Source organism: Podarcis gaigeae, assembly GCF_964106915.1.
Source record: "Podarcis gaigeae genome assembly, chromosome: 3".
In the NCBI taxonomy this organism is placed as follows: Eukaryota; Metazoa; Chordata; class Lepidosauria; order Squamata; family Lacertidae; genus Podarcis; species Podarcis gaigeae.
Window position 1 is genome coordinate 78,415,355 of NC_139680.1, and position 25,913 is coordinate 78,441,267.

Consider the following 25,913-nt stretch of genomic DNA (forward strand, 5'->3'; position numbering starts at 1 on the left):
TAGTTAGAAAGACAAAGTCTGAGAGCCGAGAACTGGAGTGATGTGAGGTAGGAGCAATGCTTTTTTCTGAGTTTGCTCAAGGATACACAGTACTGGCACTCTTTTCCCCAAATGTTAAAAGTGTAGCACTTACTGTAAGTACTTCATGGTGAGTACTATGAAGTCTTTTTCTTTTTTAAAAAAAGCACTGGGTAGAAGGAAAGCTGCAAGCTGGGAAGTGAGAGAGTCGAGCAGTGTTTCTTAATATATTAATATAATAATTATTATAAAATAATATAAATAAAAATAAATTAATAATAAAAATTATCAATATAGCTGCCAGGTGTAGCAAGGAGATACATCTTACTATATCCCTATAGTATCGAAAGGGTATTTTCTGTTTTCCCATCAGCCTACCATTGCATGAATGAGCTCTTGGCAAGCCCAGCCAGAGTCCACTGTATTCTTTGTTTGTATCAAGGCAAAACAAAAGCCTTCTGGAAACTATTAGAGGGAATTAAGAAGACTTAGTGTTGATGATGCAAGCGCAAGACCCGAGTGGGGAATTGAGTTCCAGTATCTGCTTCCCTACTTATGTTCCATTCACTACCTGCTGTGTCTCTGCTCTCCTGAGCTTGAAGAACAGCAGCATTCCTTGTCAGATTATGGCTGCGAATTAATTTGGCCTGATAAAGCTGATAAAACGCGGGGGGGGGGGGCAGGGGGAGTAATTAAATCAATTAAAAGTGTGTAATTGAACAAACCAGAGGAAATGTGAGGTTGGCCACAATTCAAACAGCTCACATGCAGAAATGAAGAGGCATGGCGAATGGTCTCAGCCCTTGAAATGTCAGTACATTATGTTTTCTGCATCCCTCTCTCCTGAGTGCTGAGAGGTTTTGAAGATTACCTGAGATGGTGGTATCATTGTGATGTATGGTTTTATTTACACATTTACACAAGCTGAGTATAAGATGGTAGGGCTCACAGCATTAAAACTCCAGCAGATCATGCTCTCCTATTAGGTTTGGGGGGGGGGGCTGGAGCAAAGCCATGCTTTTGAACTTGACGCAGTTCAATTGAACTTGATATGGCTGCCCCATATCAGTGAGCAAAGTGCAACAATTCCACATTAAGTTTCCAAGGGTGCTTCCAGAGGATCTATATACTGGGCAATCATCCTGATTTTTTTACAGGGAGATTAGACAATGTTGGCTATTTAATGAGTATTCTGAGTTGTTTGCAGGAAGGTTTGTTGATGTTGCATCAGAGCAAGTTCTCATTCTACGCAGTGCATTTTCTCATTATTTTCCTTTCTGCAAAGTCTGATACCTGTGCATTTTTTTTTATGGTCCGAAATGCAGAAATTTGTATTTGTCCTTGTTGAATTGCATTGGGGGGGGGGGGGATCCAGCTCAGTTTTCTACTTTATCAAGATCATTTTGAATTCTATTCTTGCCTTTTGAGTGTTAGGTTTCCTCACACTTTTGTAACCTTCACAAATTTGATAAAGATTTTATCCGCTTCTTCATCCAAGTCATTGATGAACATGTCAAAGAGCATCAATCCCAGCCCTGAAGGATCCCACTTGAAGCCTCCCAAAATTTGACAATGAACTATTGATAAGCGCTCTTTTTCTAACCAAGATACAGTGCAGAACTTTGTCAGATCCTTCGCTTAAATCAAGATAAAACTGTGTCCACAACATTTCCATACCCACTTAGTTAGTAACCTAATCAGAAAAAGAGATTATTATTATTATTATTATTATATTTTATTTGTACCCCACCGATCTGACTGGGTTGCCCAGTCACTCTGGGCAGCTTCCAACAAATATAAAAACATAATCACTTCCATTCATAAACATCATAAATACATTCAGGGTGTCATGTTATAAATGTTACTATTCTAGACTGTATAGTTGTAATGTTGCAAAAGTCTGACTTTTGTAAGCCATATCCACAATTTATTTTAAAATACTCAGCTTCACTCGGTTTCTTCTGGTTTAGCCGGATTCTAGCCAAGTGGCCTTTGTTCACATTGTCCAACGCTATCCATTGAAATGACATTGCAAATTAGACAGATGTTTCCTATAGTGCACTGGGCTCAGCAGGCTGCTTCTACTCACGGAGAGGTTCTTTGTCGAGAGCAAGCAGCAGAGTGCTGTGGGTTTAAATAGAAAGCTGTGGGGCCTATCTGTGAATACAAATCTTTGATAAAGGCTTACTGAATATAGCCATTCTTCTCCAACCCCCACCCCATTGCTCTCTGGATGGAAGACTGATGTACATTTTTATGTACATCAGTCTTCCATGTACTCAGTCGCAATAAATAGGGTATGAACTGTAAGAACAATCACAGCAAAATTCACTGTTTGAACAAATTCTAGACTATTTCCTATATATATCTGGCACTTCGGCCTAGAAAAGAAAATGGACTGAAATGAGTCAAGTGGTGAAAATGTACATTTATGTTTTTACATATTGGTTTTGTTCAAAGTAGCAGCAGGGAGCAACCTTTGTCATGTTGCATGAAAATGGGACAACGCGATCCACCATTTTTTCCCTATTGCACTCAAGGAACAAGACCTACAGCAGGCATAGGCAAACTCGGCCCTCTAGCTGTTTTGGGACTACAACTCCCATCATCCCTAGCTAACAGGACCAGTGGTCAGGGATGATGGGCGTTGTAGTCCCAAAACATCTGGAGGGCCGAGTTTGCCTATTCCTGACCTACAGTGTATAGGATGTCAACTTTAAGCATGTATTTAACTATCTCCTTGATTTTTACATATAATCCAGAGGGCAAGACTTTACATACATACATCATTTTATTTGTATGCCACCTTCCCATTTAAAGCCATGCTCAAGGCAGCTTTCAGCATGGGGCGGGGGCGAACCTAATTACAAACATAAGTAGTCAGGCAACAAGTTAAGCATCAAAAATACAAAACTAAATTGATCAATTTCCACATAAATCATAATAAGATACTGTCAGAGCCACCCGAGGTCCCAGCTCACAAGAGACCAAAGTCCAGTCCAAGATATATACAAAAGGTTTTATTGAAGAACATTGTTGTCGTTACATCCAAGCTCCGTGGCTCCGCATCTGTTACCCTTAGATGTTAGAAGTCCCCTCTGAGTCAGTCCCGCCCCTGCACCAGCTTAAGAGGCTTGTACTGCTCCACCTTTTCCTCTCTTTCCTTTTCCGCAGGGTCTTCCTGCCCCCCTGTGCTCCCTCCCTCCGGGACTCCCCCGAGGCTGAGTCTTCTGCCGCCTGCTCCCCCCTCCTTCGTGCTTTGGGACCAGGCTCCTCCTCAGGGCTCTCCTCATTTCCGCGCGCCTCCACATTTGAACTTGGCGCGCGTACGTTGCCTCTGACCTTCCTTTCGACCGTTACGCTACTCTCGGTACTACACTCCTCCCCTTCCGGCAGGACGTTTTGCTCCGAACTCCTTCCCCTCTCTGCTTCCTTTTCTGCTCTTTCTGACACACTGGCAACTCCACCCCCTTCACTCCGTTCCGACGGAGAGGCCGGTCCCGATCTCCAGCCCCCACTGGGGATTCCCCCTTCGTTCCCCTGCTTCTGACTGCCTCCCTCTCTACTGCCCCTTGGCCTGACCAGGGGGGCTCCCTTTTGGGAATCCTCGGATTCACTTGACGGACTCACTGACAACCTCGGGTCGTCGTCGTCCTCTTCCTCGTCACCCTGGGACCCCTCCCCCTCGCTCTCTGTCCCTGAAACCCTGACATCCATCCCCCCCTCGAAGCCCCCCCTTCCCCCCTCCCGCCCATCGGGTGCAGGTTGTAGGAGCTGCAGCTCTTCGGAGGTGGATGCAGGATACAGGTTGTGTACCTCCATATCCTCTACTTGCAGTTCGGTGTATGAGTGTTCGAATTCGGGTTCTTGACCCAAGGTGTTCTCTTCTCCCTCTTCCATTGGTACCTCGTCTGGTGCTGCCGGCCAAGGTCCTGTCAGCCATTTCCTGCGCCAGTCCACCTCTGGTTGCTCGTCCCACCAATAAGAGGGTTCTGTGTCCACCCCTGAGCACGATCCCCTGGGCGGGCTAGATTCTGGCGTTCTCTCCTCGGCTGAAGAAAAACCCCGGAAAGTACTGTCTGAAAGTGTGGGCGTAAAGAGCCAGTCATCAAAGTACTCGGCTGGCATGGGTCTATGCGGGAAAAGGGCATGGAACTCGTCTTTTAGAAGAGGTTCGTCTAAAGCGTAGCCCGGCACCCAACCGTTGGCACTGGCTGGAGTGCCCTCTGTGGCTAGAAAGTATTCTACCCCCTCTTTCCCCCATCTCGAGTCCAGGATTTCTGTGACCTCGTTGAGTGGTTCGGCCCTAGGCGCCCTCTCCCTCTCCTGTGACTTAGTGTGTAGTTGCGGGACTGTTTCAGACTCCTGAAACCTGTGCGGTGCCTTGTAGGGGGTGAGTACCGACCTATGAAATACCGGATGCACTCTGGAACCTTCGGGGAGGGCTAGTCGAAAGGCTACAGGGTTGATCTTAGCCTCCACCTGGTACGGCCCTAACTGCCTGTGCCCTAGCTTCTTCTTGGCCAACGACTTGGCTGGCATCGCTTGGGCCGCTAACCACACCCAGTCCCCCACCTGGATCTCCTCCCCCGCTCTCCTGTTTTTGTCTGCCTGCACCTTATATGCTTGCTTGGCCAGCTCCAAATGTCTCCGCAACTCTTCGTGCACCTCCTGCAGCTCCACTGCAAACTGGTCGGCTTCTTGCGGCACCCCCTCTCTCGGTGCCCCGAACCCCGGGAAGGTTCTGGGATGACGACCGTTGTTCGCGAAGAACGGCGTCACCCCCGTGGACGCGTGCTTCGTGTTGTTATAGGCAAACTCTGCCATCGGCAGGTAGTCCACCCAAGCTGCGGGTCGCTGATTGGCGTAACATCTCAGGTACTGCTGCATGATCGCGTTGACCCTCTCAGCTTGGCCGTTGGTCTGTGGGTGTCTCGCCGACGTAAGGTTGATCTTGACGTTCAGGATACCTAAAAGCTTCTGCCAAAAATTGGAAACAAACTGGCGCCCCCTGTCGGACAGGATGGACTGCGGCAGCCCATGCACCTTGAACACGTGATCAATGAAGAGTTTGGCAGTCTGTTCCGCCGTCGCCACCTTTGCGCACGGAATGAAGTGCGCCATCTTGGTGAACAGGTCCACAACCACCAGTACCGCCGTCTTCCCTCTGGAGCTGGGCAGGTCAGTAACGAAGTCCAGGGCTACCCTCTCCCACGGTTGCTGTGGCGTTTCCAGCGGTTCCAACAGCCCCGCTGGCTTCTGGTGTACTGGCTTGAACCTCTGACAAGTGTCACACCTGGCGACGTAATCCGCTACCTCTCCGCGCATCCGGGGCCACCAAAAGTCCCTTGCCACCAGTTCTATTGTCTTCTCCTTACCGAAGTGGCCAGCACTGGGGGCGTCGTGCAACTGCTGCAGAACCTTTGCGCGAAGCTCGTCGCTTGGCACGTAGAGGGCACCTTTGCGAGTTAGCAGTCCGTCACGTAGTTGGAACTCTTCGCCAGTCTGCACACCTCTGCGCAACTCCTCCATTTTGGACTGTGCGAACTGATCCACTTGCAACGCGCGTCGCACCGCGTCCAGATCTACTGTGATGGCAGCGCACGACCACGCCTGCGGTGCGAAAATGTGCTTGGCTGCTACTGGCGCCGCTTCATCGAGATATTGCGGTTTCCTGGATAGCGCATCGGCTATAACGTTGGAATCTCCTGGGATGTACTCTATCCGAAAGTCGAAATCCGCGAAGAATTCCGCCCAGCGCATGTGTCTCTGGCTTTGGAGCTTCGCCGTGCGCCAATACTCTAGGTTCTTGTGATCCGTGCGGACCTGTACTGTGTGCTTGGCTCCTATGAGGAAGTGTCGCCACGCTTTGAAAGCTGTGTGAATGGCTAACAGCTCCCTGTCCCATATGGTGTAGTTTTGCTCCGCCTTGCTGAGCTTTCGGGAGTAAAAGGCACCGGGTCTCCAGTCTCCATGTGGATCTTCTTGCAGGAGTACGGCTCCAACCGCTCTGTCTGACGCGTCGGTCTCCACTCGCATGGGCCTGCCTGGATTCACGTGCAGCAGCTGCTCCTCGGAGGCGAAAAGGCTTTTAAGCTTCTGAAAAGAGCGCTCCGCCTGTTCCGTCCACACGAACCTCTTCTTCTTGGAACTCAGAGTGTCCGTGATCGCTGCCGTCTCCTTTGCAAAACCTCTGATGAATTTGCGGTAGAAGTTGGCGAAGCCGATGAATCTCTGGACCTCCTTCCGATTGCGTGGGCTCTTTCAGTCCAACACCGCGCGGACCTTGACGCTGTCCATGGCGAGCCCCTTGTCGGACAGCTTGTAGCCTAGGAAATCCACCTCCGTCACATCAAACTGGCACTTCTCTAACTTGGCGTAGAGCCTGTTCTCCCGTAGTCTCTGCAGGACTTCTTTTACGTCCTTCTCATGGGCCTCTTCCGTTTCCGAAAAGATCAGGATGTCGTCGAGGAAACACACACATTTCTTGTAGAGAAGTCCCGCTAGCACGTGATGCATAAAAGCTTGGAAGACGTGAGATCTATTTTGGAGACCAAACGGCATAACTCTGTATTCATACGTGCCCAGAGGCGTGAACATGGCCGTCTTCCACTCATCGCCCTCCCGGATGCGTATGAGGTTATACGCTCCACGCAGATCCAATTTGGTGAAGATCTTCCCCTTCCTCACGGTTGCTAGGAGATCATCTATCTTGGGCATGGGGAAGGCCTTGGGCTTGGTCATACTGTTTATGAACCTATAGTCCACAATGAGTCTTTTTTGGGGCGTGTCCTTCTTCTTTACAAAGAACACAGGACTGCCCCCCACTGCTTTCGATTCCCGGATGAATCCACGCTTCAAATTGTGCTCTATGAACTCCCTGAGCTCTTGCATCTCGTCCTCAGACATGGAATACAGTTTTGCAGTCGGCAACTGCGCCCCCGGCACCAGGTCGATGGCGCAATCATAAGGTCTGTGGGGCGGCAACTGGTCAGCTTCCTTCTCGCAGAAAACCTCCAGGAACCCTTCGTACTTGCTAGGTACTGCCTGCACCATGCCAAGTCGCAGCTGCTGCTCAGCCCCCTCCTCCTGGCAGGATTGGATGCAATTTTGAGCACAGTACGATGAGCAAAAGGTGATCTGGCGTTGGTACCACGCTACAGCAGGACTGTGTCTCTCCAGCCAACTCATGCCTAATACTATAGGCGTGTCAGACAGGTGGGTGACATTGAAGCTAATGACTTCTCGGTGATCTCCTATCCGCATCACCATGGGAGGTGTCTGTTGCACAACTTGCCCTCCAAGCAATTTCCTGCCATCCACCGTGACTACGTTCAGAGGCGTTGTGGCGGGCAGAAGCGCTATGCGATGCTGCTTGACGAATTGCATCCCCACGAAATCGGCGTTGCTCCCAGAATCGATCGTGATGGGCACTTCTAGGGTGGTCCCATTTGGCAACTGAAGTGTTGCGGTGAGCTGCACCGCTGGCTTGGGTGGTAAAGGGTCTGTGGGTTGCAAAGACGCTGGGGACTGTTCTATAGATCCGCCTGGCTGAGCCCCAGCATTCGTGCTTACAGCCAGGCACTTTCGTTTCCCCTGAGGCTCCTCTTCTTGGATCACTTCTGCTGCTACCGTTGCTAAAGCTGCAGTGTGTTTCTGGAGCCTCTGGGGGCACTCTTTCGCCATGTACAGTGCACTGTCGCAAATGTAACACTTCCTGGTCCCTCTAGGAGTCTTCGCCTTTACTGCACCGGAAGCTGGGGCTCTGGCTGTTGCTTGAGCCTTAGCACCACCAAGTTCCATCGGCTCCTCCCCCTGCCTCCCCAGCGGCGAGGGATGTGACTGACTGAACTCCCTGGGGATGAAAGAAGACGTCCTCGCTGGTGGACGCACCTGACGTTCTTCCTCATTGTGCCAAGGACGTCCCTCGTGACGTATCCCAATCGCCAGAGCCCTCTGCACCACCTCCTCCAGGGTCTGAGGTCTGTCTCCCCTGGCAGGTTCGTCCTTTACGGGACCGCTGAGACCCTCCCAGAACAAATCCCTCACAGGTGTGCAGTCTTTCTCCCAGCGTAACGCAGTCAGTAAAGCAAAAAATCTGGAATGGTACTGACGCACAGTGGCTTTGTCTTGCCGCAGTCCAAATATCTCCCTGCGTGCAAGATCCAAATCTACGGTTGACTGGAAGCAGGCATCCATCGCTTTAATGAATTCATCAGAATCGCGGCGGGCAGGGCCATCTTCACGCCACAAATTGCGCAACCAGTCTCTGGCCGCCCCATACAAGTGAGAAACAATAAACCCCACTTTCTCCTCCTCATCTTTAAAGTCATGACGAAGCAAGTGCAATGCATACAAAACGTCTGCTCTGAAGCTGGGGTAGTGCTTCAGGTTCCCATCGAAGTGGGTGACTAGGCTGCCCCCCCGCCTTCCAAGTCCAATTCCCTCTGATCTGGACCCTGGGAACCCTTCCTCCAGGACTCCCCCGAGGCTGAGTCTTCTGCCACCTGCTCCCCCCTCCTTCGTGCTTTGGGACCAGGCTCCTCCTCAGGGCTCTCCTCATTTCCGCGCGTCTCCACATTTGAACTTGGCGCGCGTACGTTGCCTCTGACCTTCCTTTCGACCGTTACGCTACTCTCGGTACTACACTCCTCCCCTTCCGGCAGGACGTTTTGCTCCGAACTCCTTCCCCTCTCTGCTTCCTTTTCTGCTCTTTCTGACACACTGGCAACTCCACCCCCTTCACTCCGTTCCGACGGAGAGGCCGGTCCCGATCTCCAGCCCCCACTGGGGATTCCCCCTTCGTTCCCCTGCTTCTGACTGCCTCCCTCTCTACTGCCCCTTGGCCTGACCAGGGGGGCTCCCTTTTGGGAATCCTCGGATTCACTTGACGGACTCACTGACAACCTCGGGTCGTCGTCGTCCTCTTCCTCGTCACTCTGGGACCCCTCCCCCTCGCTCTCTGTCCCTGAAACCCTGACAGATACGAATATATATATATATATATATATATATATATATATATAATCAGTAGCAGCAACAACCCTGCCTCCCTCTCTTTACAGAGAGACTCCCAGCAACTCTTAAGAAATTCATTATGGTTGGAGGTCTCAGGAAACTGCCCAAGTGGTGTCTGTTTTTACATTTGCCAACTGAAGAAACAAAATGAGATTTGGGCTCCTTCCCCTAATACTGGCAGCCCCTTTCTGCTACTACTTGACTAAATATTAAAGCCATTTCCATATATTAACAAATTAAAACCAGCAAAATAGAATTCTGAACAGAGCCATGTGATATTCAGACTGTAATACTAGACACAGAGGCTCCACTGAACAGTGATCCACTCCATGTTTTCCAGTTGTGTAACATACTAGAATCTGGAGCCGTTCAAACCCAGGACTCAGGCCCCATCTGCACTATACATTGAATGCTGTGTCCTACCATTTTAACAACCATGGCTTCCTCAAAAGAATCATGGGAACTGTAGTTTGTTAAGGGTGCTGAGAGTTTTCAGGAGACCTCTATTCCCTTCACAGAGTTAGAACTTTCAGAGTAGTTTAACAATCCATCCCTTGTCCTAGGGGACTTTGCTTTAAGTGTATAGTGCCTCAGACTCCCCTCTCTCTTCCCCAACCAGGGAAGCTGTCTTGCTATTAGACAGCTATGAAAGAGTCTAGGAGGCCTCACTTTTGACTAAAGTCATTTTAATGAAACCATGATCCATTGTCTGTTTTTTTCTGGGGCCCTTGGAGTCTTACACAAAATGGGACTTACTGAGAAAACATGCAAAGAATTACACCCTCTGATTATTTAAAATGGCTCTCCTTCAAATCTGAACAATACAGTAGCACAGCCGAATTCCATCCATTCCCTACGTAGCCGAGAGCCAACTGAACGGGAGAAACATTCTGTGAGAAAAGTAACCCAGATATGAAAGCTGTATCCTCCAGGAATAGCTTTCAGTGTCATAGTTGTTTAGCTAGCCTGTAATTTTCATTTTTACTCGCATTAAGGTCTCCATAGACTTCTTGAATTGTGTAAGTGGACTACAGTGCTATCAGAAAGGTTGCAAAATCCACAGTCAAAACACTGGTGAAAGCCAGACAATTTTCATGTAATGCCTAATAATAATATTCAAGCTGCAGTTCTGATGGTATCTCATCCCACTGAGATTAATGCGACTTGAGCTCTGATCATTGTTCGAGATGTCAGTCTCCAGGATCAGATGTCCTTCATATTCTTTACCTATATTCAGTTATTGTAGCAGCCTGTTAGGAAAAGATCTTAACTGAAATGTTTGCTTATGACAGTCCATATAACTCAAAGAATGTTCTTTAGGGGTTTTTAAGAGTCACAGTGTTAGAGCTAGTTACATCTCTCTTAAATACACATCTCTGCCTTTTTCAAGCATTTCCAGGTACAGGGGAAAGTAAATAAGTCCTGGGCAGGATGAGCTCTCCCACTGGGTTTAGTTAGCACCTTGCTCACACTCATGTGTTCTCCATAGATGAAACAGAGCATGAGTAAGATCAGTGGGATCACATGCAAAAGCATGTGGAATCTCACACGAGGTGCACTTACTTTGATACGGAGTCAACAGTACCAAACTATGCATGGATTCTTAGTTTTCAGTTTCAAAAGCCAGCACTCACATGGCAGTCTACATGCAGATGCATGACAGGGTCATTTGTTACTTTGCCCAGGCAAGTTCCCTAATTTGTCAGAACTTAGAATAGCGCTGTTCGCTATAAATAAAAGCCTTCCCCCAAAGCGGTTTGTCGCTGGTCACCCCCAAAAGTCCCGAGCAAATGTGCTGGAATTTTTCAGCTGCCCATTGTGCCTGACCTCACGCAGCCATGCGTGTGTGTACATTGTTACATGCACAGTGGTGACGCTGACTCCCCAGCCCGCTTGCAGCAAACTGTGTCAAAGTTACTCATGTTTAAATTCGTCACTTGCATAATTGCTGCAGCTCATGCCCACAGGACAAGGAAAAAGATCAAGGTGAAAGTGTTTGTTCCTGTCTCTCTCTGTAGGAGCTTTGGGACTTACCTATGAAATGGCAACTTTCTCTTCTGAATGGCAAAGGAATAGTGTGCCCGTCAAATATCACGTAATGAGCTCAAAGTGCTATATTATTTATCCATTGCCAAATAATTTATGGCAAACTCTCATGCCTTCCATGGAAAAGCATTGTGTAAGACCAAATTATCTAAACTCATAATGGAATTCTGTTCATACCATCCTGAAGTTTAGAAAATTGTGTATACATGGCCATTGGGTGCGAGACCCAGAAAAGTTTTGCATTGCAGATTTGTAGGGCCAAGATTAGAGATTTAGAGATTGTTACGCCAACCCCCAATCTCTTTTGAGCAGTGCACAAGCTTCCATTCGATTCCAGACACTCACCCTGGATCGTGTTTCCATTGAGAATCAAGACACGGCAGAGACGCGGTAGTGACTTTAAGATATAATACGGCTTATTCATATATATACAACCTGAGTGTACGTGGAGGGAGTTGCAGATCTTATAGCATTGTCATCTCAAGGGTGTCTCTCCCTGTTTCTCTTATGGCTTCTGCCAGCTGGAGTCCAGAGCAGCCAGCCATACTCCCAAGTCTCTGGGCTGCCACCATCCCAGCCAGCAGCCAAGATGGTTCTGGCCCTCCAGCCCCCACTTGGAGTGCTGGCCTTACTTCCTTTCTTCTTCCTAGAAAGTCCTGCCAAAACCCAAAGCTCCTTCCTGTCACCTCACACCCCTCCCGGCCACCTTGGTAACCTTTGTTTTACCAAGACCTGGGAGATTCCTCTTGAGGTGACCTCTGCTTATTGTTTCATAATGAGCTACATTCAGCCGGTCTAGTCCAGCTAGTGAGCATAGGCTACATACAACCAGGAGAACTGCTGCAGCCTATATTTTCCTTTCAATGTCCCAAATATTATCTCAACACTACCACTTCTGGATTTCTACTCTTCACTAATAAACTCTGGCACTCCAAATCTGTAACACTAGAATAGAAAAATGCATTGTAAATCCTGCACAAAATACCTACTTTCTAAAAAAGCTAAATCAAAACTCTAAAGCACAGATCGTATGGCACTTGCTAAGGAGTAAGGCTGCAACCCTATACACCAGGGGTAGTCAACCTTTTTATACACCCTCTAATGCATCTTTCTTGATGGTAAAATTTTATTACCTCCCACCAGTGCTCGATGGAAAGAGGATTCCGCTTGTGCCGGAGAACCCCCTACCGCCCACCTAGAATCCTGAAACGCCCACTAGTGGGCGGTAGGGACCAGGATGACAACCCCTGCTATACACACTTACCTGAGAGTAAGTCCCATTGAACAGAATGTGGCTTACCTCTGAGTACTATAGATATATGTATGTTTTCACTGCACATCTCATTGAAATCTGTCTTATTAATAGACACAAATAGAGTTGCTATTCCATGGTGGGGCAGGCAACATGGTGCCCTCATGTTATTGGCCTACAGCTGCCATCATCCCTCATTTATGATCAAGTTGGCTGGAGCTGATGGGAGTTGTAGTGCAGTGTTTAGAGCAGGCATAGGCAAACTCGGCCCTCCAGATGTTTTGGGACTACAACTCCCATCATCCCCTGACCACTGGTCCTGTTAGCTAGGGTTGATGGGAGTTGTAGTCCCAAAACATCTGGAGGGCCGAGTTTGCCTATGCCTGGTCTAGAGAGCAGCTTGCTGGCTACACTGTGCTATAGCATTTTCACAAGTGATCCTGAGAACAGTGTATTGTCTAGAATATGCCACATGTTACTATACATTCAATAATATAAAACAAAAGAGGCATTTTAAAATTTAAGGTGCATCTACATTTGAATTACTGTTTTAAAAATGCAGAAGAAAGCCTTTTAAAGCACTGTTTGTTTATACAGCTGCATATATTTAAATTGGATCTTAAAGGGGAAGAATCCAGTCATAGTTAAGCTCATTTAAAACCATTGATTTCATCAGTGACCAGACCGTAAAAAAGTCATTTCCACTGAATGCATTCCAAGTGGTTCTTATTTAAAGTTGATTTGAGCATTAGAGGCAAAATCTGTCTTCAGTCTGAGTGAAACCATAATGACATTTCATTCAAGTTTTGCCTCCGTAAAATTGATTGATGTTATATTTATGTTTTTGCTACTAGTTTCCATCTTGGTGCTAGAGAAAGTGATTTAAAATGCAATTACTTTTAGAATCCACTGACTTTAATCGAAATTTAATGTGTCCTTCCTTGACAAATTGTGGGGAACTCTAGGTCAAGTGCATCCTGGGGGGTAGCATGCTTGAATGGAAAAATGAAATCCAAAATATAATTTGAACTTCTATATAGAACATATGGTGGTTCCGTTTTTGTGTGGATCAAGAGAGCATGGTGACACAATAAACTCTTTGGCTGATGAAGAAATAAACAATTTACCTGCCCGGGTAGTTCAGCGGGGAGAGCATGAGACTTTTAATCTCAAGGTTGCGGGTTCAAGCCCCATGTTGGGCAAAAGATATCTGCATTGTAGGAGGTGACCTTTGTGGTCCCTTCCAACTCTACAATTCTAAGATTATATGATTCTAATTGTTAAGTACAGTCAGTTTAAGAGTGAATATCCGTTTAGTACTGGGGTGGCTAATCATTTTGGGGACTTTGCATTGTGTTTGTAAGTTAGTGTAGGTCATTTCTTGTGGAAAAAACCCTAATAAATACAATTATTGTTAATATTGATAACTACACACACACACACATTTAAAAGTGGGAAACACTGGGGAAAGGCATTGTGGACACAAAAATATCTGTTGGCACCCTGACATCATAGTGGGATACCAAAGGATCAGGGGGACGTATTTTCAGGCCACAATAAAGTATTGAAAGTCAGATGTGGCCTGCAAACCATGGGTTAGCTTAGCCCCCCTTACTCTAGGAATTTTGAGACTCTTGGTCCATGCATACACAGCTTAGGCAAAGAAAGTGGCTGAAAATGTCCAATCTAAAGCAAATGTACAGTATGCATGTATAAATAATGGACGTGGTACCCTTGTCCATAATTCAACTGTCCCATAGATTTCAGTGCAGCTTAGACAAAGGGAAACACCTTCAGGATTTCTGGCCAGAAATGAGGTTGCTTAGTGAGAGGCAAAGAACAACATTTTGCACATGGCAGTTTACACTATGTATCTGATGCTTGAAGTGCACATTGCAGAGGGACGCACTGGTGCCATCACTTCTCTTCTCTCCATATAATATTTAATAATGTAGGGTAGTTTATTAATTTCAATGGATCTACTATGATACGAAACCACTGCACTCCTAGTTTCTCTGTCATTTCCTTGTTTGTTGTGTTTAATATGACATGTTGTTTCACTAGACTTTTAACAGGAGAGAGGGAGAAGTAGAGATGGGGTTTCTGTTTTTGGTGGGAGGAGTTCATCCTCTGTAACAGGCTGTTTTGTACTGATGAGAGTTTTTGTCCATTCAGCTCTCTCTCTCTTGGGAAGAAGCAGGGAGCAAGGAACCAAAAACAGGTAGCTTATGACAGATGTGCTAACAAAGCCATACAAAGCTATTAGGCAGCCATCTGGCTCTCAGCATGATCCCCAATCCGATTAACTCTGTTCGGCCAAGAGCCCCCAGAACGTTAGTAATTTCACAAATTGAATATAAAATGATTGCGCCTTGTTTTGGAACTTCTCTTTAGACAACAGGCAGGCTTGCAAACAGAAGGGTGTTTTTAAACCATATATTGCAATGATGAGGCGAACACACCGGCACATCTATAAATATCCCCAAACATTCAATCCACAGCACATGAAGATCTGTGGGGACGTTTTATGTTATATGTTAGTTTATTGTTCCTGAATTCAATGTCTGGAAAGAACTGTCCATCAAGTCCTGCATTTAATAATGCTCATGTGTACTGTGATCAGCATAGTTTTGGCGCAATGCATAGGCATCGATCTCTGACAAGATCTTGTCAGTGATGCTACTATAATTGTTCTGATGCAGTAATTGTTATCGTTTTTTAAAAGAAATGCATTGGCTTTTAATTGAGAAATCTGTGGCACTGAAACATGAGGTTGTGGTCTTCTAAATGCTGTTAGTCTTGCTGAATAAAAGGCATTAACATTGCTAGGAAATGCAAATTAGGTTTTGCCCAAACGATGCAGGTAGAAAAAAACTAAAGAAATCCATGCTGGCTTTTAATGTTGGTTTTTGGTTACCAGATCAGTTATTTTCAAAGCTTATTTTTTCAGATAAAAAATTAAGGCAGATAAGTATCAAAAGCCATAGTTCTAAAATATAAAACAATCCACAATTCAAACAAATCATAAACAAAAATATTAGCATAAAAACCCATTTTTAAACAAATAAACTTTTTATTTATTTCCCACATGCGGTGTACCTGATTTTTATGCTAACAACCCCCAGAATTAAAACAGCAAAATCCCAGAAAGAGGAAATATTGCACTGAAGGCCTTTTTAAATATGCATATAAAACAACACAGTGAGGAGGCCTTGAATTGATTCCAAGTCATATACGTAACTTAGGCAGTGTGGGCCTTTTTTAAAAATAAATAAATCTGCTTTTAATTTTGTGTTTGTGTTTGAAGTTCTGTCTTGTTGCATTGTTATTGTTTGGTTTTTGTTTTTCTTATGCATTATGTTTTTACCTATTCTTTGGAAACCACCCAGATGACTTTGTGTTATGGGGCAGCGAATGAATTACATATATAAATAAATGCAGTTATTCTACCACAAGATAGCCCATCTTGGTTTTCTTTCAGATTTTCAGAGTGTGGGATATCCAGACACTTTCCCTGATGCAGGTCTTCCATGATTCCCAAGCAGGGCCTAGAGAGACACAAATCTTTACTATGGTATTTGACAATAACCATGGCACACTTATTACAGGTATGTTTGTGTAATCATTAGGAGCGAAATACCTCTTCAGATATGAATCTGGGGTGCTGATACATAATCGTGAAAAGTAAATGGATGGCCTTCCAGCTGTGTTGTTTAGACCAAGAGTAGCTACAGAAATGTGAGGAAAACAAACTGGTGGCTTTAAATAATTAAAGCAATCCCAACCTATGATGCTGATAATTCAAAGCCACAAACATCTTGTGTCTTTTTGTCCTCGAGATGCACTTTTTTGGCATCCATTAAAATCTTGAACATAATTTTTATGTGAAGTAAAGTCTGAAAATAGATTTATCATAGTTTATAGCCACAGAGGCAGGAATTCCTGTAAGATATGTAACGTAGATATACCTCTTCTTCCTCACCACTACAGTGTTTTTAAAAAATTAATTAATAATATTAACTAATCACCGGTAGGTAGCCAAGTTGGTCTGCCGTAGATGAAACAAAATTAAAAAAATTCCTTCCAGTAGCACCTTAGAGACCAACTAAGTTGGAAGGGATTTTTTTATTTTGTTTTGATTAATTAATTAGTACCCCACCCATCTGACTGGTTGCCCCAGCCACTCTGGGCAGCTTCCAACATAAACTCTTGAACCTCACAAAGCTTCCCGGTACTGGCCCTATAATAGGGCTGCCTTCAGATAAGAATATTTGATGGGTCACTGAGGTCAGTGACAGTTCCCCTCTCGTTTTCCCCATCTTGAAAAAACGTACATATATTTGTCTTTCACTTTGGGTGAAGAAGTGGACTCACTATTAATCTTTCCATAGGTGTTTAGTTCTGCTGTAATATGTAGTGGCCTTTGATTGTGCAAGAGACTCAATCTTTATGTGCTGTATCCTCTCTGCTTTTTCAGAAAGGGCAGGCTCCCATTTTCATTCCTCCTGCCACTCAACCACTCTCTTCCTCTCATGCACACACTGCATGATCAAGAGTTCATGGTGGTCCTTGCAGAGTCAAGCAACATTCATGATGGGTCTCACAGTCAGGCATAGTGGTAGCATGCTCTTGACCTCCCAGCACCAGCATCTCTGCAGCTTATCAGTCAGGTCTGAGGTGGCAGGGTGATTGGTGCTGTGTGGACATACCAGCAAGGCCAACACAATCTTTATATGTGGTTAGGGCGTACAGGAGTAACAAAGTGGGTCCTGGCCACATCTTCACTGGCATGCTGCCCTTGGAGGACTGGCTGACCCTCATTGGAGCCCTTGGGCTGAAAAAGTTTTACCCATCCCGTCGGACATGTTTCCCAGAGTGGCTGACAATAGCATGCAACCGGATGCAATAACGCTTATTATATGATTCACAGGATCAGCTGTGATTGATATTTATCCTCTCACACGAGTTATACAAGACACGAAACAGGTTCCCCAGACACATGAGAGGAGCATCAATGTGCTGATTTACAACAAAGTCTTTCGCCAAATTCTAACTATCTGTTCTGAATCAATCGTAAAGGTGAGTATGAATCCTACAAGCTTCTCAAGTGCAAAGCAAAATATTTGCACAAAGGATTTAAGAGCAAGTAGGCTATCTGGGGGGGCTTTATCTTCCTACATATTGGTAAGCCAGGTATGGGGGACCAGGTGTTGCTGGACTTTAGATTCCATCATCCTTGACCGTTGGCCATCCTGACTGAGGCTGAAGGGAGCTGAATCCAGAGGGCCACAAGTTCCCGATCCCTGCATTAAACCCAGGAGAAAATGTTAAGAATAGGAATTCTTAGCTTTTTCCTTTCCACTTTCTCTTATCCCCTTAGCTTAATGTTTACTATACATATTTGAAGAAAGTGACAGCTATCTAAATATATATCTGTGTAGGTTGAATTCCATATAATTCACTTTATCTTTAGGTCTGGGAACTGGAAACAGGCCAACAAATATACCAGATTGAGGATGCCCATGGACCGAATGTTGAGTTGACATGTGCAGCAATTGATAAAAATGGATTCCACCTTGCCACTGGAGCATGCGATGGTAAAACAGTGTTATAATTGCAGATTGTAATAGCACCACATCTTTATATAATTGCTTTGTGATGAAAGAATATTGAACTGGAACCTATTTTCAGGCCAGTTGAAGGCTGCTTCCTATATGACAAGGAGAAATCTCAGGTGCTTCCATGATGAGTGACATTCCTTCTGCTTTTTTGCACTTTTAGGAACTGTGAAGACTTGGGATTTTGGAAGTGGACAGCAACTTAAAGTTTTGCCTTTAATCAGGGAAAGCACGGTTAATGAACACTGGCTGATGCAAATGGTTTACCTCAAGGCTAGTGGAAGTAGACATGTCATCCTGGTCTTGGAGTACAGTGGGACTATCAAAATTGTTCAGGTTTTGTTATAGCTTGTTTTTCTTTGGTTGGTTGGTTTGCTTGTCAATGAATTATACATCCTTCAACCTTAGGTCCCAGAGCAAGTTACAACATTAGAACACAATGTTAAAAACCGTGCTTGCACTTACAGGACATTTGTAACAGGAAGGGGTTGAATTCCTCCCATGGTTTCAATATATCCAGTATATCTCAACTAAAGACAACCAACCATGCCCTGCCCATCCAACCTCTCTCACCACCAAGGAAAAAAAAAATAAACGAAAGAGAACCTACCCAAGTGACACAGATGCAAAAACCTCACACATACACTAAGTGGTGTTGTTGTCATTTAGTCATGTCCGACTCTTTGTGACCCCATGGACCAGAGCACACCAAGCACTCCAAACTCATGCTGGTAGCTTCAAGAACACTATCCAACCATCTCGTCCTCTGACGTCCCCTTCTCCTTGTGCCCTCCATCTTTCCCAACATCAGGGTCTTTTCCAGGGAGTCTTCTCTTCTCATGAAGTGGCCAAAGTATTGGAGCCTCAGCTTCATGATCTGTCCTTCCAGTGAGCACTCAGGGCTGATTTCCTTAAGAAGGGAGAGGTTTGATCTTCATGCAGTCCATGGGACTCTCAAGAGTCTCCTCCAGCACCATAATTCAAAAGCATCAATTCTTCGACGATCAGCCTTCTTGATGGTCCAGATCTCACTTCCATACATCACTACTGGGAAAACCATGGCTTTAACTATATGGACCTTATACACTAAGTAAAATAATGTAAATTCACCATCCCCCTTCTCCCCCAACCTTATACTGTATACAACATTAATATCTCATATGGAATGTAACTGATCAGTAGAAAATATTCTACAACCTGGAAATAGAGACAATGAACGTACTTTTGTATCCCAAGAAAATCTTTAATAAAAATCCTTCTCCCAGTATATCTGAAGTGCCTCCCCGAAATGAATAATTAGGTTAGCCTCAGTTAGAAAACCCACCACCCCAAAAATTTATTTGAAGAAATAAATCATGCCAAGTTGATTCTCAATTTTTTCTGTGCTACTCTTCTTCCAACTCCTTGTTCTCCTAGGGTAATGAAGGTGAAGTTTATCTATGCATTACTTGGGAGCTTCCTGAAGCGGTATCACTTGCTCTGCAAGGCAATCCACTCATGTCCCTAAAACTGAGTCCCAATGCCAAGAAAAGCAATGGATTTTTTCCAGATGTTCAGCTGCTGCTTGATAAGGTGCCTGTGAAAAAATCAAAGAATGAGGTGAGTATTGATTGGCAAATCTGTCCATTTCAGTTTCTCATTTTTTCCAAACTCATTTCAGTCCGCCACATAGCCATACCAGTTGACAATAATAAAAAAATTCTCATGGAAACTGAGCATTTTAATTCAAAATTATCCTAATATACACATTTTTGTGTGCAGTTTTCCCTAATAAAATGCATTTGTATATGTTATTTTCACTAATGCATGCATTTCAATGCATAGATTATCCTTGAATGTGCATTTTTGTATATATGACTTGCCTTGTAGCTGCACTGCAAAATTTGAAGAAATTGAAAATTTGTTGGGTGGCTGTTTGCTTATTTGCTCTATTGTTTCACTTTGCTTGTTGTTCCAGTAAGTGAGAATTAGATGGGTTCACATTAAAATGCAAACTGAACTGAATTTCTCTTCCATCCCTAGAGGTGGGTGCATTTCCAGACTTTTCAAGACCTGCTAAGAAGGAAGTGTCTTGGAGCCTGGGTACACATTATACTCACCACTGAGAAGTAACCACATGAAGTAAACTTCATTTTTACTGTTGAGAGGTCTCTTTCTCTTTGGAGAGGGGCAGAGAAAACTCAACGGGATTATAGAGAGCAGTGCAAGAGACTTTTGTTGGGTGGATGGAAAAACCACCTGTCAATGTTTGCCTGCAAGGGTGGGGACAGATAAAGATCTGGCCCACTGGGCCAAAAAGATCCCATACTCGTTCTCTCCAATTTTCTCTGCCTCCAGGAGCCTACTTTTCATGTAGGCAGCCTCTTGAGCCGTATAGTCATTTTCTTTGGGCTGGGTGATGGGAAAGTGCCATGACACTTTTGTTTGCTGCTAGCCATGCTTAAATGCACAGTGATTGCATAGTCCTGTGTTTTCACAGTTTGGAACAAGAATTTTAAGAAGTAAAGGCAGGTATTTTCTATCCTTTAAAATGATGAGACTGTACATACCGGCTTTTAAATACAATTTTAACAATCGGCTTCTTTTGTCGTCTTTCAGTTACCTCTGAAAACGGAAGTGAAATGCTTTGACCTACTAAGAGTGGAAGGTTATAATTTGTTAGCTACCGCAAGTGCAAATGGCGCAATCATCATGTGGGATTTTGAATCTGCCACTGCCAGGCACATGTGAGTAATGAAAGCTGTGAGAGGGCTCTTGCCACAGTGCTGTCCTTCATGCACCTTGGCTGATCACGACTCTGAGTAAGCAGAGAGACAGACAATTGGGAGCAAGCAAGTGAGATACATGAAGCGGGGAACTTGGGCAGATCATCTCTTACTGCTCACACTGCCAGAGGAGACCAGCTCCTTGCCTCCATCTTGGCTTGGGTCATATGAGTCACTGGGCAGAAGCTATGTGCTACCCCTTTGGCCTTGCTCAGTTCAACATCTGGAAAGGGTTGAAATTAGCTCCCAACCAATGCATCCTTCAGTACACACCTAGAAGGCAAAAAATACTTTCTTTACAGATTTAAAGCTGGAAACACTGTCCAAGAAGATGGAGAAGAATTATTAGGAATCAACGGGTTACTGTTCCTCTACCGAGGTGCTGTCTCAGAGAGGTAGGTGGACTATATATCAGGCATGTACAAGTCATATTAGGCCACCGTTTGCTAACTTGGAGCCCTCCAGGTGTTTGGGGTTGCTTGGAGGGCTCAAGGTTGGCAGATGCTGCATTAGATCTATACTGGGTTAAAGAAACAGTGAGCTAGCTAGCTCTTGGACTTGGGTGAAACTGATGAGCGTCTCTCCAACCTAGTTTGCAGCCAGTGTTGCACAAGCAGACTTCCACTAATGCAAGTGGGCTTCTCCTTCCCCCCCCCTTCCTGTGTTTCTTTATTACTGTTAATTGGGGCAAAGATTTTATTTATTTATTTATTTGCTTGGGAGGGAGTTGCACACAGGGGTTCCCCATGAAAAAGCTCTGTCCCCAGTCCCCACCAATCTAATTTTAATGGCAGACCAACAAGATGGTTCCCCAATAAAGGCAGTCCTTCAAATAACCTGGCCCTAAACAGTTTAGGTCTTTAAGTTATTGGTCCATCCAGTGCTGTCTTCTCCAACAGACAGCAGCTCTCTTAAGTAGATATGGCAGGCACTGAGTATTCAGTACTGGGCTAGATGAACAAAACCTAACTTAGTTTTGTATATGCCCCTGCTAAGGTAGGAATGTGGGGAAGGGCAATCAGCTCCTTGCATGTTTGGCCTTGTTCATTCACAACCCATCAGGTTACATTTCAGGTCGGTATTGGTGTTGTTCAAATTCCACATGGCAAAGGCAATTGCTTCCATTCTGTCCCATCTCCAAAACATTTGCCATTTAAAGTCATTGGGGAATTCTGCCAGTCTTGTTTTTGAGTAGGCTCTCATTGTCAATACAATGTATTCTTTAGGTATAAGCTTCTGGCATTTCTGTTTGGCATTCTCAAATGCCTATTAACATTCTTTGGCGCCTAGAGGCTCTCTTTCAGTGTGCCAGTGTGGTGTAGTGATGAAGAGCGGTAGTCTCGTAATCTGGGGAACCGGGTTCGTGTCTCCGCTCCTTCAGATGCAGCTGCTGGGTGACCTTGGGCCAGTCACACTTCTCTGAAGTCTCTCAGCCTCACTCACCTCACAGAGTGTTTGTTGTGGGGGAGGAAGGGAAAGGAGAATGTTAGCCGGTTTGAGACTCCTGAAGGGGAGTGAAAGGCGGGATATCAAATCCAAACTCCTCCTCTTCTTCTTCTTCTTCTTCTTCTTCTTCTTCTTCTTCTTCTTTCGTGAAGGAAACTTAGCGAGACTTCCACCGACAGTTTAGACCAACCGAGTGATGTCAACACTACACAGGAGGTGGAAAGCAGCTTTGCAAGCATAAAGAAGGTATGCCCTTTGACCTTTGTACAGCAGCCAAAAACACTTGTAAGAATGTTGTGCATGTTAACATTTAGATTTGCTAAAAACTCAGACAAGACAGCAAAGCGTGAAGTGTTTATCTTCATAAAGGCAACATGGGAGAGAAAGGAGTGTTAGCACGTGTTATTCTCTCGTACAGAGTAACCATACAGAGCTGCCTATAGACATAAAATGTAGGGCTGCTGTCATGCTGCAGTTTGTGTGGTCTCCAAAAGGTGGCTACGGCAACTCCAGTGTGACAACAGGGGAGCAGGTGGCCGAGGTGCACTGTTTAATGGGGAGGGCAGAGGTGCTTCAAAGAGCAGCTTGGCAAACAGCTCTGTGAAGTGCCTTCCTCCTCCATCTAACACAACTGCAGTGAGGTTCAACAGTGGAGGGAGATAGTTTAGAAAATTTGGTCTGTGAAGCTCCTCCCCTCCTCCTTTAAAACCTGGTGGGGCTTGGAGCAAACTGGAAGAGGAAGGGGCTTGTGTTAGCAAGTGGTGGGGGGGATAGGTGGGGGCATGTCTAAGATGTAAAGGGACAGGCATTTGGTCAAGTGTAAAGGAAGGGAGCATTGGAGGAAGGAGTTTGGTGTGTGATTGGGGCTGATGAGCAGACTGAGCAAGGGCAGCAGCCCCCAGTACTCTCGTGTTATTTCAGATGCACATCAGCAGTATTTCCAGATATAACAAGGAATGCTCAAAGGGCCAGTGCATGAGCAGAATTTCCCTTTCTTCAAGTCACATTTTAAGAATAGATTATTTGTAGCAATTAATGATCATTGCTGGAGACGGGTTGAGCAAGCTAGGCCAGTTCCCTCCTCCGTGCAAAAAGTCAAATATGCAAGCATGTTTTCAATAATCACTACAATTATTGTGATGTGTGCTTCAAAGAATGCTGTACTGTACTGCCTGCTCAGTATCAGAACACGGGAGAAATATGATAGCCTCTGTACTAGCAAAAGCTGGAGATTAATGTTAGGTGATGAACTAGGTAAAAACGCCACATTAAATCATGTTCTCTGGTTTATAGATAAAGAAGTTGAGATTAGAGGGAAGTGAAATTGGACGCTGGGAAAAACCAGCAGACTGTGCAAGCCTGAGACTTTGCTTGGGCTCCTCCTAGCTCATGCAGAACCATGGTTTAGCATTAAGTGCCACAGTGGCCAGTAAGAACAGGAATTGGTGCACATGCACAGTGAGCAAGATGAGGATAAGTATGATTCTACAGGGAGACTGCACTGTGAAACTGTGGAATTGCAGTACATTAAATGGTGGTGGTGATTGCTGTTAAACGTATTACCTGGCTTTCACCCACAGGTTACAATTAAAAATCAGAATTAAAATTTATTACTGTCACAGGAATAGGTTTATAGGCTATCATTTGTGGACTCTGAATCTGTCAGCATTTCTGGGAATGGAAGCATTTTTTTCTTCTTCCCAGGAGTCAACAACTAGAGTTTAGTTTTTATGCAAGCTATTTTCAGTTCCGAACCTCTGTTTCAATATGCATACTATTGTTTAATTTCAGGAAGCTGTTAAAAGTGAAACTGATACCAAAACAGAAACTTCAGGTATGAACTGGAATGTCAGAGTTAAGTTGCAGAAAATCTTCTCATATAAGACCATGTTTGAGAAAACTTTTTTTTAAAAAATAGCTATCAGAAATTAAGCAGGTAATTGAGTAAAGGAATAGTTAAACATATGTAAATACCACAGAAAAGTTTTTGAAAACATGCTCATTCAGTGAATGACACAGAAAGGTTTTGAAGACGTCCTTATTCAGTTAAATGTTTGAATTTGCTTATGCTAGTGGATAACTGAAGTTGCCAGAATGTTATTATTTAAGGCTGGTAAAATGAAGGATTAAATCTTGTATACAAAGACTAGTAAACCCATGCATGTTATCTTTGAGCAATTGCTTACCAGAACTGATCCCTTTCTGGAGACCATGAACTTGCATTGAATTGCTAACTGCACTCACTACTAGACACCCAAATAATGATCATGATTATTTACACAAAGATGAAACAAATAGATTGATTGAGCCTTACTTATCTGGAAGCTCTTTTGTCACTATCTACTTGTGTCACTTTCAGTTCAAGTTAAGCTTATGATTGTGCAAGGAAATCAGAGACTGAACCAAGTTATACCTCAGCAGGATACTTAATGACTTAACCAAGATGTAGAATTCCATGCAAGTCTATACCCCCTTAGCAACCCCTGCCCTAGAGGCTGTTAATGAAGATGCAGACATTGAAATATCAGTATAAAACATATTTTGCCATAAAGTATGTGTCCATGTTCAAAGGAAAAAATAAGCACTATTGTGATGAACTGGAAGTTCTTACTATTTATTGAACTTCTTGTTAGTTGCTTGTTGCATGAAAAGATCTCCAAGCTATTTAAAACATCTGCAATTCACAAACCATACATAAAACAACATACACACCCCAGTAGAGAGCTTTGGCAGCCCCTAACAGAGAAAAGAATGTCATAGTCCATACAAAGCATGTACAGGGGGAGATTAGTTTTGGCCTGACATTCAAAAGTTGACAGTGAAGGTGCCAGGCAGATGTCATTGGGAAGAGAATTCCACAAATGAAGAGCCAAAACTGAAAAGGCTTTCTCCCTATAATCAATTATGCTTTCTTTTAGAAGCAAAATTTACAGGGTCTCCCACCTTGGAGAACAAAACAATGGGATCTGCTTTATTAGAACCTCCAAATCAGGAAACAGAACGTCGTTCAAGACCTATTCTTGCCTCTGGCCATGAAGATGGTTTTATTTATCTCTGGACTATAACGGTAGGTCCTTTTGCATAACTGGATTGTGGTAGAAAACAATGGGTTCAAGCATCCTTGTATTGTGCTATCAGCCAAAGGATGTATAATCCAAAAAGATTATCCTTCTATAGTACATCTCCTGTCCTCTTTCTCCATTTTTGTAAGAAACACATACAATTATATTACTATTTATGCTTCATCAACAAAGGGAAGGATTAAAAAATATGTAGAACAAAAAAATCATTGTTTAGAATTCACTCTGATCCAGCTGTTCTTCCAGCAGTAGCTTCTGGAAAGCTACAACATGGGGCATTTGGGGTCTGCCCAACTTTGGATCTGCCCAACCGATTCCTCAAAGGGATCAAGCCTCAGGCCCCTCAGCTGTGCTAGCAACCCCCACCCACCCCTGTGAGCATAAGCAGCAGGGTTTAGGTTGCAATAGTCAAATCTCACTGCCCTGCTGATCCCTGGCCAGGAGTCAGGATTGCGGTGTTAACTAGGGTGCTAGTAGACTGGTGTGACTCCAAACCCCCAATGTCAGAAAACGCTGCTTTGTTAAAAGAAAGTCCGATTGTGTTTTTGTTTGTGAAGGGAGATCTACTGAGAGAAATTTTGCCTTTCACAAAACATCCTCCAATTCCTTTGACAGCACTGTGCACTGGTGTATCTTCTAAAACACTTTTTGCCGCTAATAAAGGTAAGCA

At 44.6% G+C, this 25,913-nt stretch overlaps 1 protein-coding gene across 1 annotated transcript in view; it reads left to right on the forward strand.

Moving 5' to 3' along the window:
* Positions 1-25,913, forward strand: part of WDR64 (WD repeat domain 64) — a 68,700-nt gene that overhangs the window by 26,830 nt on the left and 15,957 nt on the right. Inside the window, exons 11-21 of the mRNA XM_083732207.1 lie at positions 15,816-15,942; positions 17,265-17,413; positions 17,808-17,931; positions 18,116-18,288; positions 19,369-19,551; positions 20,551-20,678; positions 21,020-21,112; positions 22,316-22,409; positions 23,955-23,997; positions 25,082-25,230; positions 25,801-25,906. Coding sequence (XP_083588333.1) covers positions 15,816-15,942; positions 17,265-17,413; positions 17,808-17,931; positions 18,116-18,288; positions 19,369-19,551; positions 20,551-20,678; positions 21,020-21,112; positions 22,316-22,409; positions 23,955-23,997; positions 25,082-25,230; positions 25,801-25,906 — 1,369 coding nt within the window. The remainder of the gene's footprint in view (positions 1-15,815; positions 15,943-17,264; positions 17,414-17,807; positions 17,932-18,115; positions 18,289-19,368; positions 19,552-20,550; positions 20,679-21,019; positions 21,113-22,315; positions 22,410-23,954; positions 23,998-25,081; positions 25,231-25,800; positions 25,907-25,913) is intronic.